This window comes from Stegostoma tigrinum, chromosome 9 (assembly GCF_030684315.1).
Source record: "Stegostoma tigrinum isolate sSteTig4 chromosome 9, sSteTig4.hap1, whole genome shotgun sequence".
In the NCBI taxonomy this organism is placed as follows: Eukaryota; Metazoa; Chordata; class Chondrichthyes; order Orectolobiformes; family Stegostomatidae; genus Stegostoma; species Stegostoma tigrinum.
In genome coordinates, this window is record NC_081362.1 from 51,181,132 (window position 1) to 51,195,619 (window position 14,488).

Genomic DNA, 14,488 nt, shown 5'->3' on the forward strand with positions numbered 1-14,488 from the left:
AAGTGCAGAATCCCGTACTCCATTACTGCTTAAAAAAAATTAAGAACATACCAACAGAAATATTAACTGACAGCATTGAAACATTTTTAAATTTAAAAGCTGTGAACCACATCTCCAAGACTCAGTCCAACTCTGTCAAAATTACTGGATGTATAAAACATGTGTCTCTGCAATGAAACAAGTCAAGACAAAAGCATGCAGGCTATTGTGCCCATGATTTAATCCTGATGGGTATGACTTACTTCATTGAATAAACAGAGGATATTGGACTTGCTGCTTGTTTGCAAGAAATTAAACATCAGGACTGATCACATGCACAATCTTTAGACTAGCTTGTCTGTTTAATTTTGTCCAATAAAAACCTGAAATTGGCCTCACCAATCAAATGCTTGAATCAATTTCAGTTTGAATAAAAACAGTACTTCCATGCAACAAAAACAGACATTATAGGAAAATCTCAGCAGGTCTGGCAGCATCTGTGGAGAGAAACGAGTATTAACATTTCAGTCCAGTGACCCTTCTTCAGAACACCGCCATGCAGTTATCCCTTCAGCACCTCACTTAATTTTCCACTTCAATTCACAAGTGGTTTCATGGGTATCTGCTATTTTTGCACTGCAGTTTTTAACTGCAACTCCAGTGATATTATTTTACACGTTGAGATAATCTGCAACTTGCACCAAAAGAGCATTGAGGCATACAGCCATTCATATAAAGTGATGCTAAGGGCTGCATTGTGTGTGAAAGTACATTTGAGAAAGCCTGTAAGAGCACTAATTACTGTGTTTTCAAGTCTGCAAAGGGATATAGATAGTCTAAGTGAGTGGGCAAAGGTCAGGCAGATGAAGTACGATGTTGATAAGTGTGAGGTTATCCATTTTGGAAGGAATAACAGCAAAATGGACTATGTTTTCAATTGTAGAAAATTGCAGCACGCTGCTGTGCAGAGGGACTTGGGTGTCCTTGTGCATGAATCATTAAAAGTAGGATTGCAGGTGCAGCAGGTAATTAAAAAGGCAAATGGAATTTTGTCCACCATTGCTAGAGGGATGGAGATTAAAAACGGGGAGGCTATGCTGCAGCTGTAGAGGGTCCTGGTGAGACGACACCTAGAGTACTGTGTGCAGTTTTGGTCTCCTTCCTTGAGAAGAGATATACTAGCACTGGAGGGGGTGCAGAGGAGATTCACCTGATTGATTCCAGAGTTGAGAGGGTTGGATTATGAGGAGATACTGAGTAGACTGAGATTATACTCATTGGAATTGTGAAGAATGAGGGGACATCTTATAGAAACATAGAAGGGTTTGAAGGGAATACATAAGCTGGAGGCAGAGAGGTTGTTTCCGCTAGCAGGTGAAACTAGGACTAGAGGGCATCACCTCAAAATGTAGAGAAGCAGATGTAGGACTGATGTCAGGAGGAACTTCTTCACCCAAAGGGTTGTGAATCTGTGGAATTCCCTTGCCCAGTGAAGCGGTTGAAGCTACCTCGCTGAATGTTTTAAAAGCAAGACTAGATAAATTTTTGAACAGTAAAGAAATTAAGGGTTATGGTGAGTGGGCAGGTAAGTGTAGTTGAGTCTCATAAAGATCAGCTATGATCTTATTAAATGATGGGGCAGGCTCGAGGGGCCAGATGGCCTACTCCTGCTTCTAGATCTTATGTTCTCATGTTGTATTGGAATTTCTTTTACTTCACCATGTATTTACATGTACTAAATTATTGTGCTGTTTTAACCGTTGACTAAAGACTTGATCCTCCACCACCATTTCATTTATGACAGTTATTTTGCTCCCAAATACACTTTGCAAAGACTGAAATGTCCCAGAGTTCTTTTTTCCTAAAATTTGGCATGTTTTCTCTCTCTGTCTTGCTATTTGGCTGTCTTCTTAATTATCAAAATGACTGATTGGGAAGGCTTGCTCAGACAGTTGCACCACATAACAGTTACTGTGATCTTTCATCGATTTTCTTTTTTAACTTGTCTTGTCATATTATATGTATTGTTGTGTGGAGAATATGCAAGTTTCACAATAGTATATCTTGTTAAGTAGGCTTGAATTTGTTTTTCTATAAAAGGAAAATAAGAACGTGTTCACAATAAGAATAACAATTCCTCAAACTTTTTCATTTTTAAAAGATAGTGTGTTAATATCCTTTTACCCACTCTGATCTGGATTTGATTACAATCTTCCCAATCGACATGGTTGACTTTTAATGACCTTCTGAAGTAATCTGAAGCTGCTAAATTGCATCAAACCATTACCAACAATTCAATAAGTGTGCCTAACACTTTTCCCAGATAATTTAGGACGACAATAACTGTTGGTCTTGCCAGTTATGTCCAAATCTAGGGAATGAAATGTCAGACCTTTTAGAAAAGTAATTTCTATATTATTTCATATATCACGTTCTTATAGAAGCTTGCATTTCAATAGTAGCTTAAGTACCTCAAATGTGCAATTTGACACTGAGGAGGAGATGGAGAAGATTTCCAGAAAAGGGCGCAGATATAGTTGATAGAGTGAAAAAAAAACAGAAATTGTTGGAGAAACTCAGCAGGTCAGGCAACGTCTGCGGTGAGGAATGTTAACTTTGCTTTCTGTCTGCAGTTGCTGCTAGACCTGCTGAGTTTCTCCAGCACTTTGAATTAAATTGAATTGAATCATTTATTCCCACATGTATTCAATGTAAAAATACAGTGGACAGTGTGCACCTTCGCCACATATATATAGCGCCGTTCACATTAACTTAGAATAAGACAAGAAAAAGAAAGACAATATAAGAGAGTCCAATTTCCCTTCCCACTGCCACAGTCCCACTCAGGGCTGTCTCGCCCTCGCCATGCCTCTGCCAAAGCCCCTCTCCAGTCTTTCCAGCCCACACCATGCCTATGCCAGATTCCGGCACCAGCCTTTGTCTGGCTCTCGGCTGCCTCGCCAATTTGCTCTCACTGCCGCTGCCTCACTAGCCCAATCTCAACACCACTGCCTCACTGGCTCGCTCTTTCTGGCCCATGCTCAATCCACCGTCACTGCAGGACACACCCACACATTCACCTTCCCCCAAGTCGTTCCCAGTTGTGACCCAACTCCTTCCTGACTCCTTAGGTAGGTAATTATAAGAAGTTCTGGTACAGAATTACTACACAGGGAGAGAGAAGAAGGGAGAAAAAAAGGAGGACAAAGAAAGGAGAAAGAGAACTGGCGAGCAGAGTAGACCCCCACATGGAGCTATTTACTCTGCCACCATCTTGCATCTTTATGGTTTTGTTTCACATTTCCAGCATCGGCAGTCTTTTGTTTCATTTCAGTTCAAAGGGTAGTTTCGGTGGAGACCATAGAAACTTGGGAAACGTTTGGCAAGGGAAAAGGGATCAGGGAAGACACTCCAACAGAGTTGATAGCTTTGTCAGCAATAATGCAACTGAGGGGAGGATGTCCAAAGTGGATGGCAATTCATAAAACAATGCATGAAACTCATTATATTATCCTCGCATTTTGTACTTGAAAGGAAATTGAGGCTAGGTTAGTGGAATGTAAATGAAATTTCAAAGGATCCTGGTGCACAGTTGGAAAGAATAGCTCAGCAATATATAAGCTTCATGATCGTTGGATGTTATTAAATCCAAAGTGTGAAATTGTTCCAAATTCAGTTAAATAATTGCCAAGATAATAATAAGTTGAGTGGTGAAAAATGGACTTAGAGTAATGAAGGAGAGACTTGTGCCTATTCATGACAGACAATTGTACTGGTATTTTAAGTATGTATTGATATGCATGATTTCATAATATGCTTCTTTTTTTCCTGACTTGTCCTAGAATAATGATGTAAAGCGTAGCTTTGTTATGGTTTTTAATGTTCCTTTCCTTTCTCAAGTACTTTTATTCATTCACTGGGGTTCAAGTCTAAGGAAATGTAATGAGTTTAGAATGGAATTCACAACCTAATCATCCATTGCCGTATTCTTATGCAGGCAAGGGTCCAGAAATGCTTTTTGCTGGACAAAATCTCAATGACAATGAATGGCACACTGTTCGTGTAAGTCGCCGAGGGAAGTCCCTGAAGCTGATAGTGGATGAACTACAACCTATTGAAGGTAATAAAATTTCTGGTGGGTTTGTAATCCTTGGATGTACTTCAGTATTTCTCATAGTATGTACTAACTGTTAATCATATTCGTAAAATGTTTTGTTTGTCCTAGAAACTGTTAAGAATTTCATGCTGTTTCTAAGCAAACATTAATTTGTAGTTGATTCATTGCCAAATCCATTATAGTTCAATTGAGCTTCCACCAAGTATATACTCCTCTAGATGCTGTACATATGATGAGAAATTACCTTATCAATATGGAAATAGCAAAGTCAAAATGCTATTAACTGATTCATCCCTTTAGGGACAAATCACGGTGCATTTCATTCATGAAAGCTATTTGCTCCACTATGTACAACTTTTGGCTCTGAAGGCAAGAGAGACAATTTGTTTCGATATTTTGCTCCAAACCAAGTCACTTCCTAAAACATAGCAATTAGTAATCAATCAAAATACCACAGCAGAAAATAATCTTAACTCCTGCTGGGAGCAGACTCTCAGAAGTATCATTAATGTCCTATGTGCCTAAGTAGGTAAAATAAGGAATTGTAGTAAATATTTACAACTAATATTTCAAATTAAAAATGTAAAATGCTCGAAAATTAGTTTGGCTTCATGTTCACAAAAGTCTTTACAACTTACAAACCGATATATCCGTTTCAAAAGGATCATTAGAGATGGCTTGAAATTCTAAAAAAGAATAATTATTTATTCTCTCCATATCAAAGAGTATTGTTTTAATGTAAGAGGAATATTTGTGTAATGTAATATGAAGTTCAAATTCAGATTTACTTTTCAACAGGCACCCACAGTTCAAGGGTTTCTTTGTAGGACGCTTATGTTAATATTTTTATATTTTATGTGAAATCATATTTTGTTAATATACAGAACATTTAAACATACTAGTACTGTACTTCAATGAGTACAGTTTGTGACTTATTATTTCATGTTGTTCTGAGTCCCTGGAAAGTGAACAAGGTCAACAGTTACTATATATTACAGCAAATGTGGGAGTCCATTACTTTGAGTTTATTAAACTTAATTCCCACTCAATCAGGTACATGTTACATTTCTTTTAAATGTAATTAGCAAATGCACATACAAGGCTACATATTTTGCTCCTCAATGTTGAAGGTGATTTGGTAGCATATCCAAACAATGATGCCACCTCAGGTCCGTCAGGATTATGCACTGGCTGGAAGATCCGTGGTTGACCTTCCCACCCTCCGGCCAGTTGATTCTCTTAAATGGATTAACCCAGTTGCAGGAGGGCTTGTCCCCCAATTAGTGTTTCCAATAGCTGCTGCACAATGGGTAGTTTGTCACTCCAGCCCCAAAATTAAGAAATTTTCTTGACTCACCCTACTCCTGACAGTTTTCTTTAGTCACCATGCAGCATTTAATTAATGGTGAGCTCCTGGGTCTTGAGAAATCAGTGGACATTCCAGCCTCATGATCCCTGTGATGCCAAGCAATTGTTTCGTCTAGATGTTGTGGTACATTGGTCAAGGCCAAGGAACATATTTTGGCCCTTTTGTCCTAATTCTCAAATTTTTAGCTGTCATGAGGTCCCCTGGAGATTCATTTAGATGTTACATTGCAAAGCTGACGGCCTCGGGATATTATCACTGGACTGTTAATCCAGAAACTCAAGTGATGTCCTGGGGACCTGGGTTCAAGTCCTGCCTTGACTGATGGTGGAATTTGAATTCAGTAAAAATCTGGAATTAAGAATCTAATGATAATCAGTGTCGATTGTTGGAAAAACCCATGTGGCTCACAAATATTCTTTAAGGAAGGAAACTGTCATCCTTATCTACTCTGATCTAAATGTGACTCCTGACCTACAGCAACATTGGTGACACTGAACTGCCCTCTGGGATGAACAATTAGCCAGCAATGCCCTCATCCTGTGAATGAATTTAAAAAGGGTTTGAGGGAAATGTCTCAGTGATAATGGGAACTGCAGATGCTGGAGAATCCAAGATAACAAAGTGTGAAGCTGGCTGAACACAGCAGGCCCAGCAGCATCTCAGGAGAACAAAAGCTGACGTTTGGGCCTAGACCCTTCATCAGAGAGCTCTCTGATGAAGGATCTCGGCCCGAAACGTCAGCTTTTGTGCTCCTGAGATGCTGCTTGGCCTGCTGTGTTCAGCCAGCTTCACACTTTGTTATCTTGAGGGAAATGTCTGTAGTGTTGAGCAATAGAGAGAAGGTCTGACATTTACTTTGCCTTGTCTGAGGAGCTCTGAATTCCTGGGGTCAGCACTGATTTAAACCTATCTCAAGGTGACCTGAGTGATACTCCTAGTTGGCTTGGTGGCGCAGACACTGAGGAATCAGTGTCTCTTGCTTCTCACTTTCCTTCAGGAAGGCTGATAGATTTGAATTCTTTGGCCATGCACTGTTACTGTATCCGATTGCTTTGTATAGGTACTCCTATGAATAGCTGTCTACTCGGCCTAAAGCCTTTCCTTTGGCTATTAACGATCTAAAGCAACTTGGATATTGTGCAATTAAGTTTGATGCACTTTTATGAAACCCACAAGCAATAGGAGATTGTGAAGATACCAATTACTTAGCAACCTTGCGGGCTGGAGTTTGTCTCCAATGATGGGGCCTTTCCTATGTGGCTTCAGGGTGATTGGCCAGATCGCCCTTCACTATGCAACCTCAATGTCTGACTTCTTTTCTGCCTTTTTTTTTGATATTGCGCTGTGCCATGTAAAGTAACAATTGGTTTGTGCATTGTCCATTTTTCTCTATTTCTTAAATCCATTATGTCATGCCAGCTGACTCATGTCCTGAAGCGTCTGTTCATGTCCCTAAACCGCACTTGAACAAATGCAGGCGGTTGGTTTCATTATCTCTAACATTGTTATCAATCACAAGAGCAGTGGTGATGGAGGCATGATTATTGTTTTGAGCACAAAAATGTCTATTATCTCGATTTGAGGACAGATCTGTTGTCCAGTTTAATTTGTTTTGTACATCTTGCTGGTATTGGCAAGGCTGTTTCTCAACTAAATTGACCACCCTGCCCTGCATCCTCAAACCCACTATGAATGTGTCTTCTGCCAGAGTGTTTCTTTCAACTCCGATATTCCAGGTTACTACCATGAAACAAGTTTCAGAGCCACAACTAGTTTACAATCATTAAGATAAAGTAAATAAACAGTTACCTATTTCAAAAACATTTACTGCATTGAAAGATAAATAGTGTGCTGGCTCATATCCATAATTCTTCAAAAGCACGATGAAAAGATTGAGCAAATAAGCAGTGAAATAATCTGAACGTTAAATGAAGACAACAAACTCTGCATCCTCCATTTCGCCTGTGGAGAGAAAGCAATGTCAACGTTTCAACTCTGGTGACCAGTCTTCTGGAATTGATATATTAATTCTGCTTTCTCTGCACAGATACTGCCAAACCTGCTGAGTTTGTCCAGCAATTTCTGTTTTTGTTTCAGGTCTTCAGCATCTACAGTTCTTCTTTCTGCTTTATTCTTACATATCATGTTGTATTTCAGTCTAATTCTGAAGTGTTCAAACTCAACTGTTTTTAATGGCCACATTTGCAATTTCCATGTTTCTAGCTCATTGCACACATTTTCATTTGGATTTATATAAGTGATTATTCAAATTTTGTTATGTAAAATAAATTTGCACAAGTAACTCTCGTGTAATTGCCTCTTCAATGTGTAAATATCTTCTATAAATTTCCGATAAGCAGTTTATCTCTAAGACACTGAATGTCCAGGGAGTTCACATCGTTGATTTTGAATGAATACAAGTTAAGGCATGTGTACTGGTGCTTTGATCTCACTGGCCATTACACCATAAACATCATAAATGAAGCTTCCTTCGCTTTTATTATTTTTAAAAATAATTTTAAATAACTAAACCAGATCTTTTAGTTTGCAAGTAGTCCAAGACAAGACATATGATCCAAGATTGGTACCAGAATGCCTTGGAAGTCCTGATTAACTCATTCAATGGGAATTTCCAGGGAAGTTGCCAACAGCAACTGCTCTGCTCCAGGAAAATCCCTTTGGCTCTGAGTTATAGTCGGGGGTCTTGAACTGACTTACTTACCTGTATCAATAACAGAATTGCTGCAGAAACTCAGCAGTCAGGCAGCATCTGTGAAAGGAAAGCAGAACTAACATTTTAGATCTAATGACTCTTCTCCAGTTTGATGCTGCCAAGCCTGATGAGTTTCTCCAGCAATTTCAGTTTTTATTTCAGATCTCCAACATGTGCAGTTGTTTTTTCCTCCTTACAAGGTTGGATAATTACCCTGGAAATATTTGATGGAAAAACCTTATTCGAACTCCTCAGTAACTGTTCAGTAACCTCCTCCACACTGTCCTTCCCTGCCCACCTTACACCCCTTCAACACTGACTCCCCAAGCAGATGACCTGACTAGACTCTGTCCACCTCCAGACTTTTGCTGACTGCTGCACCCCATCTACCCCTTCAACCCTCTGACTCTCACCCAACCTGTTAATCCCTCCCGACCTGACTATCTACATCACCTGCCTGCTACCATACCCAGCTGCCGCCCCAGCCGGCTGCAACTCTTCCACTTACCCAATTCAGCCCCACTCCACTTGCCTGACATATCCTACTCACCAAGACAATCCTGCTCCCTCTCACAGACTCCCCACTCACAATTCACTCAGCCATTCATCCACATGCATACTCTCTCTCTCTCTCTCTCATTCACTAACTCACTGGAAAAGTGTTTAAATGCCTCCGAACATTCCGCTGTGATGATGAGCACATTTTCAAATAAGACATCTTGTGATTTGAAGATACTGTGTGACTCACCTTCTGCATTACTTGTTTTACAACATAACATGTGTGTTGCTTGACTCACAAATCTGGTGGTCTGGCTGATCATTCTGGAAGACTTTGGAAGACATTATCTCCCTCTGGGAATTTCAGCTCAATTATTTTCCAGCCCCCAGGAAAACCTGTGGTCTGAAGTCTCAGTAGTGGTCCCTGCTGGAGTTGTGGAACTGCTGGTCCTCTGAATGTTAGCAGCTCTTAGAGATGTATGTGCTGGGCAGAAAGTTACCTTGCCAGGCGTGGGGTTCTGTTCTCCACCCACATCAATGTAATAACCAGTGCGTGACGCTGGGTACATTCCCGTGAGAAAACTGGAAAACAGCGGGCAAGTGACCCTGAAAGTCAGGAACTCACTCAACAAAGGCTGAGAATTGTTGAGCTTTACAGCTCATTAGGACAGCAACCTTCTGCAAAGAAATATGCAGTCATCTACAATGCAGTGCCTGAGTTTGATGGAGCCATGCTCCATCACTTTCCTTGTCAGAACAGATTGAAAAGCAGCTGCTGGAAGCAATGGCACACTTCAGCAATTTAGCCGGCTGGTAGACATCAGCACTTCCAAGTGCAAGTTTAACTGAAATCTGTTTTTTGTTAATATGAGTATAGGATACTTGAAACCTGCAGCCGCTTTCTTTTCGTAATTGCTGTATCGTCAGTACTTCACTCTGTGAGGTACTCTGGAAGTGGTGATAGTGGTATGTTTTATGTGTGGGACATAATCCCAAACTAAATTAGTCCTACCTGCTTGCTCCCATATCCCCCCAAACCCTTCCTATTCATGTGCTTATCCAAATGTCTTTTAAAACATTGTAATCATGCCCACATCCACCACTTCTTCAGGAAATTCATTCCACGCAGGAACCACCCTCTGTGTAAAAAAAATGCCCTTCATGTCTTTTTTTTAATCTCTCTCCTCTCTCATTAAAATTGTGTCCACTAGTCTTGAAATCCCCCATCCAAGGGAAAAGGCAACTACAATTGACTCTATCCATAATCCCGCAATCTTTTATGAATTTGTATAAATTCCGTGATTTCCCAACTCCCTTACTCAAGGGACTGAACAATGAAGGCAGGAGTGCTAAATGCCTTTTTAACCACACTGTCTATAAACTTCAATGAATTATGTACCTGAACCCTGAGGTCCCTCTGGGGTACAATACTACCATGACTGGTGCTGATCAAAAACAAGCACCGAACTATCCTAATCCCAATTTCTAGCACTTGGCCTACCCTGACAGCACTCAAGAAGCTTGATACCATCCAGGACAAAACAGCACACTTGATTGGCACTACATCCACAAGCATTCACTCACTCCACCACTGTCGTTCAGCAGCAGCAGTGTGTACGATGTACAAGATGCACTGTAGAAATTCACCAAAGATCCTCAGACAACACCTTCCAAACCCACGACCACTTCCGTCTAGAAAGACAAGGGCAGCAGACATACGGGAACACCATCACCTCCAAGTTCCTCTCAAAGTCCACTCACCATCCTGACTTGGAAATCTATCACACTTCCTTCACTGTCAATGGATCAAAATCGTGGAATTCCCTCCCTAATAGCATTGTGGGTCAACCCACGGCAGGAGGACTGCGATGGTTCAAAAAGGCAGCTCACCATCACCTTGTCAAGGGCAACCAGGGATGGGCAAAAAATGCTGGCCAGCCAGCGACACCCACATCCCTGAAACGAATACAACAAGCCTTGTTGTGCTTGTCATTGCAAGTGTACATCTGGCTACATCTTCAGTGTTATGAGGGTTTCTGCCTCCAGCATCTTTGTAGACATTCAATTCTAGATTTCCACTACCATCTGGGTGAAATATTTTTCCCAACATTTCCTCTAAACCACCTGCCCCTTACCTTAAATTTATGCCCCCATTGATCCCTCCACCAAAGAGAAAATCTCCTTGTCTACTTTATCAAAGCCTGTCATGATTTTATATATCTCAATTATATTCCTCCCTCTCCTCTGTTTCCAGGTAAATAGGCCGAGTCTGTCCAATCTTTCTTCATTGCTAAAACCCTCCAGTCCAGGCAACATCTTGTTAAAACTCCACTGCACCATTTCCAATTCTATCGCATCCCACCTATAATGTGGATTCCACAACTACACACAGTCCTCTAGCTGTGGCCTAAACAACCAAATGTGCTCAACAATTTATTGAACTTGCAAGGAACCACTACAGCTCATGTGAAAGAGCCTGAGGATTTTTTTTCTTCTTTTTTTTGCAATAAAAAGATTCACAAGTACTTTCATAGACTAACTATCTCACAACCCAACAAACCAGCAGCAGCTACCCCTGCGCAATCACCAACAGGAAAGCTTTTCATTCTGTCAATACCCAATTAGTGTGTCACCATCAGCAACAATTATGTGCCAGGTATTCAGGCAGTGATCATGTCTCTTTGATGTTGAGGAACTATAAAGTACCAGGCTGGATTCAATGGGCATGATGGTTTGGAAATTGGGCTGCTTGGGGATAGGGATACAATTTGCATTGCATGGAGGGGATGCTATGGAGGAAGTGGAACCACAAGATGACATTGAATCCTCTGATTAACTCCCCAAAGGCATTGACAAACCACAGTAGGACAGATGAAGGGCCCTGCAATGGATCACCTTGATGGCAATGAGATACATGATATATTAATAATGCAGATGTTTCAGGAGAATACACATTGTACAGATCTGAATAACCCGCAGTCTAGCTGCAGTGTCACCATACCACCTTCTAATAAAAGAACGTTCTCATTATAATTCGGGACAACAGCCAACACTTAACTCAAATCCATCCAACATCTGTTTTAACATCTTGAATTATCTGCTACTAATAACTTTGTGTTTCTTCTCTAACTTAAAGCATAAATAAAGCTATGAATTTGCCCCTGGCACAAATAAAACAAAGGTTTACTGGGCAAAACCCCCTCACAATTAGGAGTAATCAAAGGACAACAAAATTGAACGACTTGTGATTATTGAAAGTGATATTTAGATTTGTTTTCGTGCTCTGTGCTGGATACATTTGGATGTCGTTCTCTGACTTGCTTTGGCCACAAGGGAACAGTCATGGATAATGCTCAAGCTCAGATACCTCCTGACTTGGTCAAAGGCATAGTGGTGGAAGGCAGTATTTTGTGTCCGTCAGAAATACCCTGAGAGGAACTTGCAGGTGGAACCACCTGCTCACTGGCATTGAGGTCTGATGGTAGCTCCATGCTTACCTGGGAGGGACAATGTTGTGTGTCCAGACTCTGGTTCCTCTGTGGCCGTGGTTGTACGTCACAAGAACCCAGCCCGAGGATGATAGAGTCCTGGTCGTAACACCTCTCAGTGCTTCTGTAATCGGCTGGACCTGGCCCTCTGAAACAGTCACCATCCTGACCAGGGCAGAGGCAGAGCTTAACATCTGGTTGGACACCTCCAAAGTCCTTGCCATAGCAAAGAAATTCTCTTGGAGCCCAGCCATATCTCCAAGCCAGTCTGGCTGGACATTCAGCATCTTTCTCACACGTACTCCAGCGACTAATCATACTCACTGGGATTCAGCATCTGGACCAACTCCTTCAATCCTCTGACTGCCATCCCTGAAGCCATCTCCATTTCTCTGGCAGCTGCACCAGCTGGAGTTTTCCTCGGCCTTGAGGTGCGAGCCCCTCCCCTGGGCCGTCATGAATTGGTCCGGTCAGATCATGTGGTACCTCACTCACACTCATCCAGGTGCAGGAACAAAATGTGGCTCTTCCACCTTGTGCTAGGCAATGACAGTGCTCCAGCCATTGTCTTCCCAATCCCCACCCATCACATTTGCAAACCCTTCATCATCCCCTGGCCTTTCTCTATTGTAATGACTGTCCTCTCCCCTCACACCTCTGGATGCCAGACAATTCAATGCCCAGATGGCACCTTCAAATTACCTTTCCTTCTCTGCCCACTTCTGTGATTAAGCTTTACAGCTGATCTTAGTCAATCGTTCATTTGCTATCAACACCACTTCCAGATCCCAATAGTGATGCCCACTGCTGCTGACCTCCACAGTAAACTCCATCCAGATTATTTTTGGGATAGAAGCTGGGAGGTGTCCTTCAATGATCAGCTATCATGAGGAGCTGTCACTTTCTGCTGTTGGCCTAGACAGGGCTCTCAGGGAGTCCTCATCAAACCACAGGGATTCTCCTTTCACCTTTCTCACTGTATATTCTGACATCCCTCTGCCACTGAGGGAAACACGCACTGATCCAGCAACGTTTCTCCCCCCCAGCTTTCCTACTCTCTTTCTTCTGATTAATCTCTTCGTCTTTGACAAGAAACCTTACCAGTTACTCTCTTCAGGTGAGAAAAGACACTTAAGACTCTCCTCCAGTGAGATACACAGCTTCCCTACACAATACATAATCCTCCTTTCCTCTTCGTGAAATGGGTGAAGTTGACCAATGTGCACAGACCAGTGTCAGCTGCCCCTTCACTAATTCACACTCTGGCTACTTCTGGCCCTCTTGTTTCATGCCTCGATTGTAAAGCCATTGGACAAGAAGCCCATGGAGTCCACAGATTGGCTGAATTGCGCCTTATTCAATGGCTGGATCAGTTGGAGGTGGTGTGGAGGGGTTGGGGATATAGTTGGGGGGAGGGGGTGCAGTTCCATTGTCTTCCAGGCTACCATTTCGCCCATTGATATGGCTTGCAGTTTCCAACCTCCTGTCTCAGAAGGACAGAATCCACAACTTCAGGTCAATAATTGCTTGAATCATGTAAAGTACAATCAGAGCTTCTGGGACCACTGGAGGCAGACTCCACGGTCACTTTGCAGGGCCACTTACAGCATGCAGTGCAGTAGATTCTTAATGCTTCCATCCAGAATTTAAAATTATATCCAACACATCCTGTCCCCACCATATATCCATACTGCAAGAACTGCATATATGCGGATCTGGCAAGGGACAGCTGCAGGAAGATTTCACTGACATTGCAATTGAAGCCACAACATTGGGTGGAAAATGAGAATCTTTCGGCTGTTTTAGGAAAGCTTTGTCCTCATACTGAGATCAGAAGTAGTATCCTTCACAGTTTAAAAAATATAAATGTGTATGTTTGTAAGGTGTCATAGTCCACGGAGGACCAGTGGTGAAATTTTTGATGATGTATAGCTTGAAGGTAGCCACTCCATAAAGTGTGAGGCAATAGAGAAAGCAGGCCTCTATCAACTACAATAGCCCATACAGGGTTTGAAAAGACCCCGTTAGCTTCATCTTGCACAATACTCTAGTCACTCAGCCAACTGAGCTAGCCGAGCCCCTGTAATATGCAAACAATTACTCAAAAATAAACAAGCGTCGGTATCTGTCATTGATATATTCATGGTTTTTAATTGCTATTCAAGGGCAGAAGAAGTCTTATTGAAAATTCTTACAGTCACTGCTCAATTTACAAAAGATCCAGAAGGTACCACAAGGTTAAACTGATTTTTATTGTTCACTAAATTGTCAGCATGTACCCAGGATCCAGGGACTGATATCGCCATGTCTTTCTCACTTCTACT

The 14,488-nt window shown here is 41.6% G+C and overlaps 1 protein-coding gene across 45 annotated transcripts in view; it reads left to right on the forward strand.

Moving 5' to 3' along the window:
• nrxn1a (neurexin 1a) overlaps nucleotides 1-14,488 on the forward strand; it is a 1,700,803-nt gene that overhangs the window by 943,803 nt on the left and 742,512 nt on the right. For all 45 annotated transcript variants that reach the window (XM_059648525.1, XM_059648528.1, XM_059648548.1 and 42 more), the window contains one exon: nucleotides 3,977-4,099. In XM_059648525.1, the coding sequence (XP_059504508.1) occupies nucleotides 3,977-4,099 (123 nt within the window). The remainder of the gene's footprint in view (nucleotides 1-3,976; nucleotides 4,100-14,488) is intronic.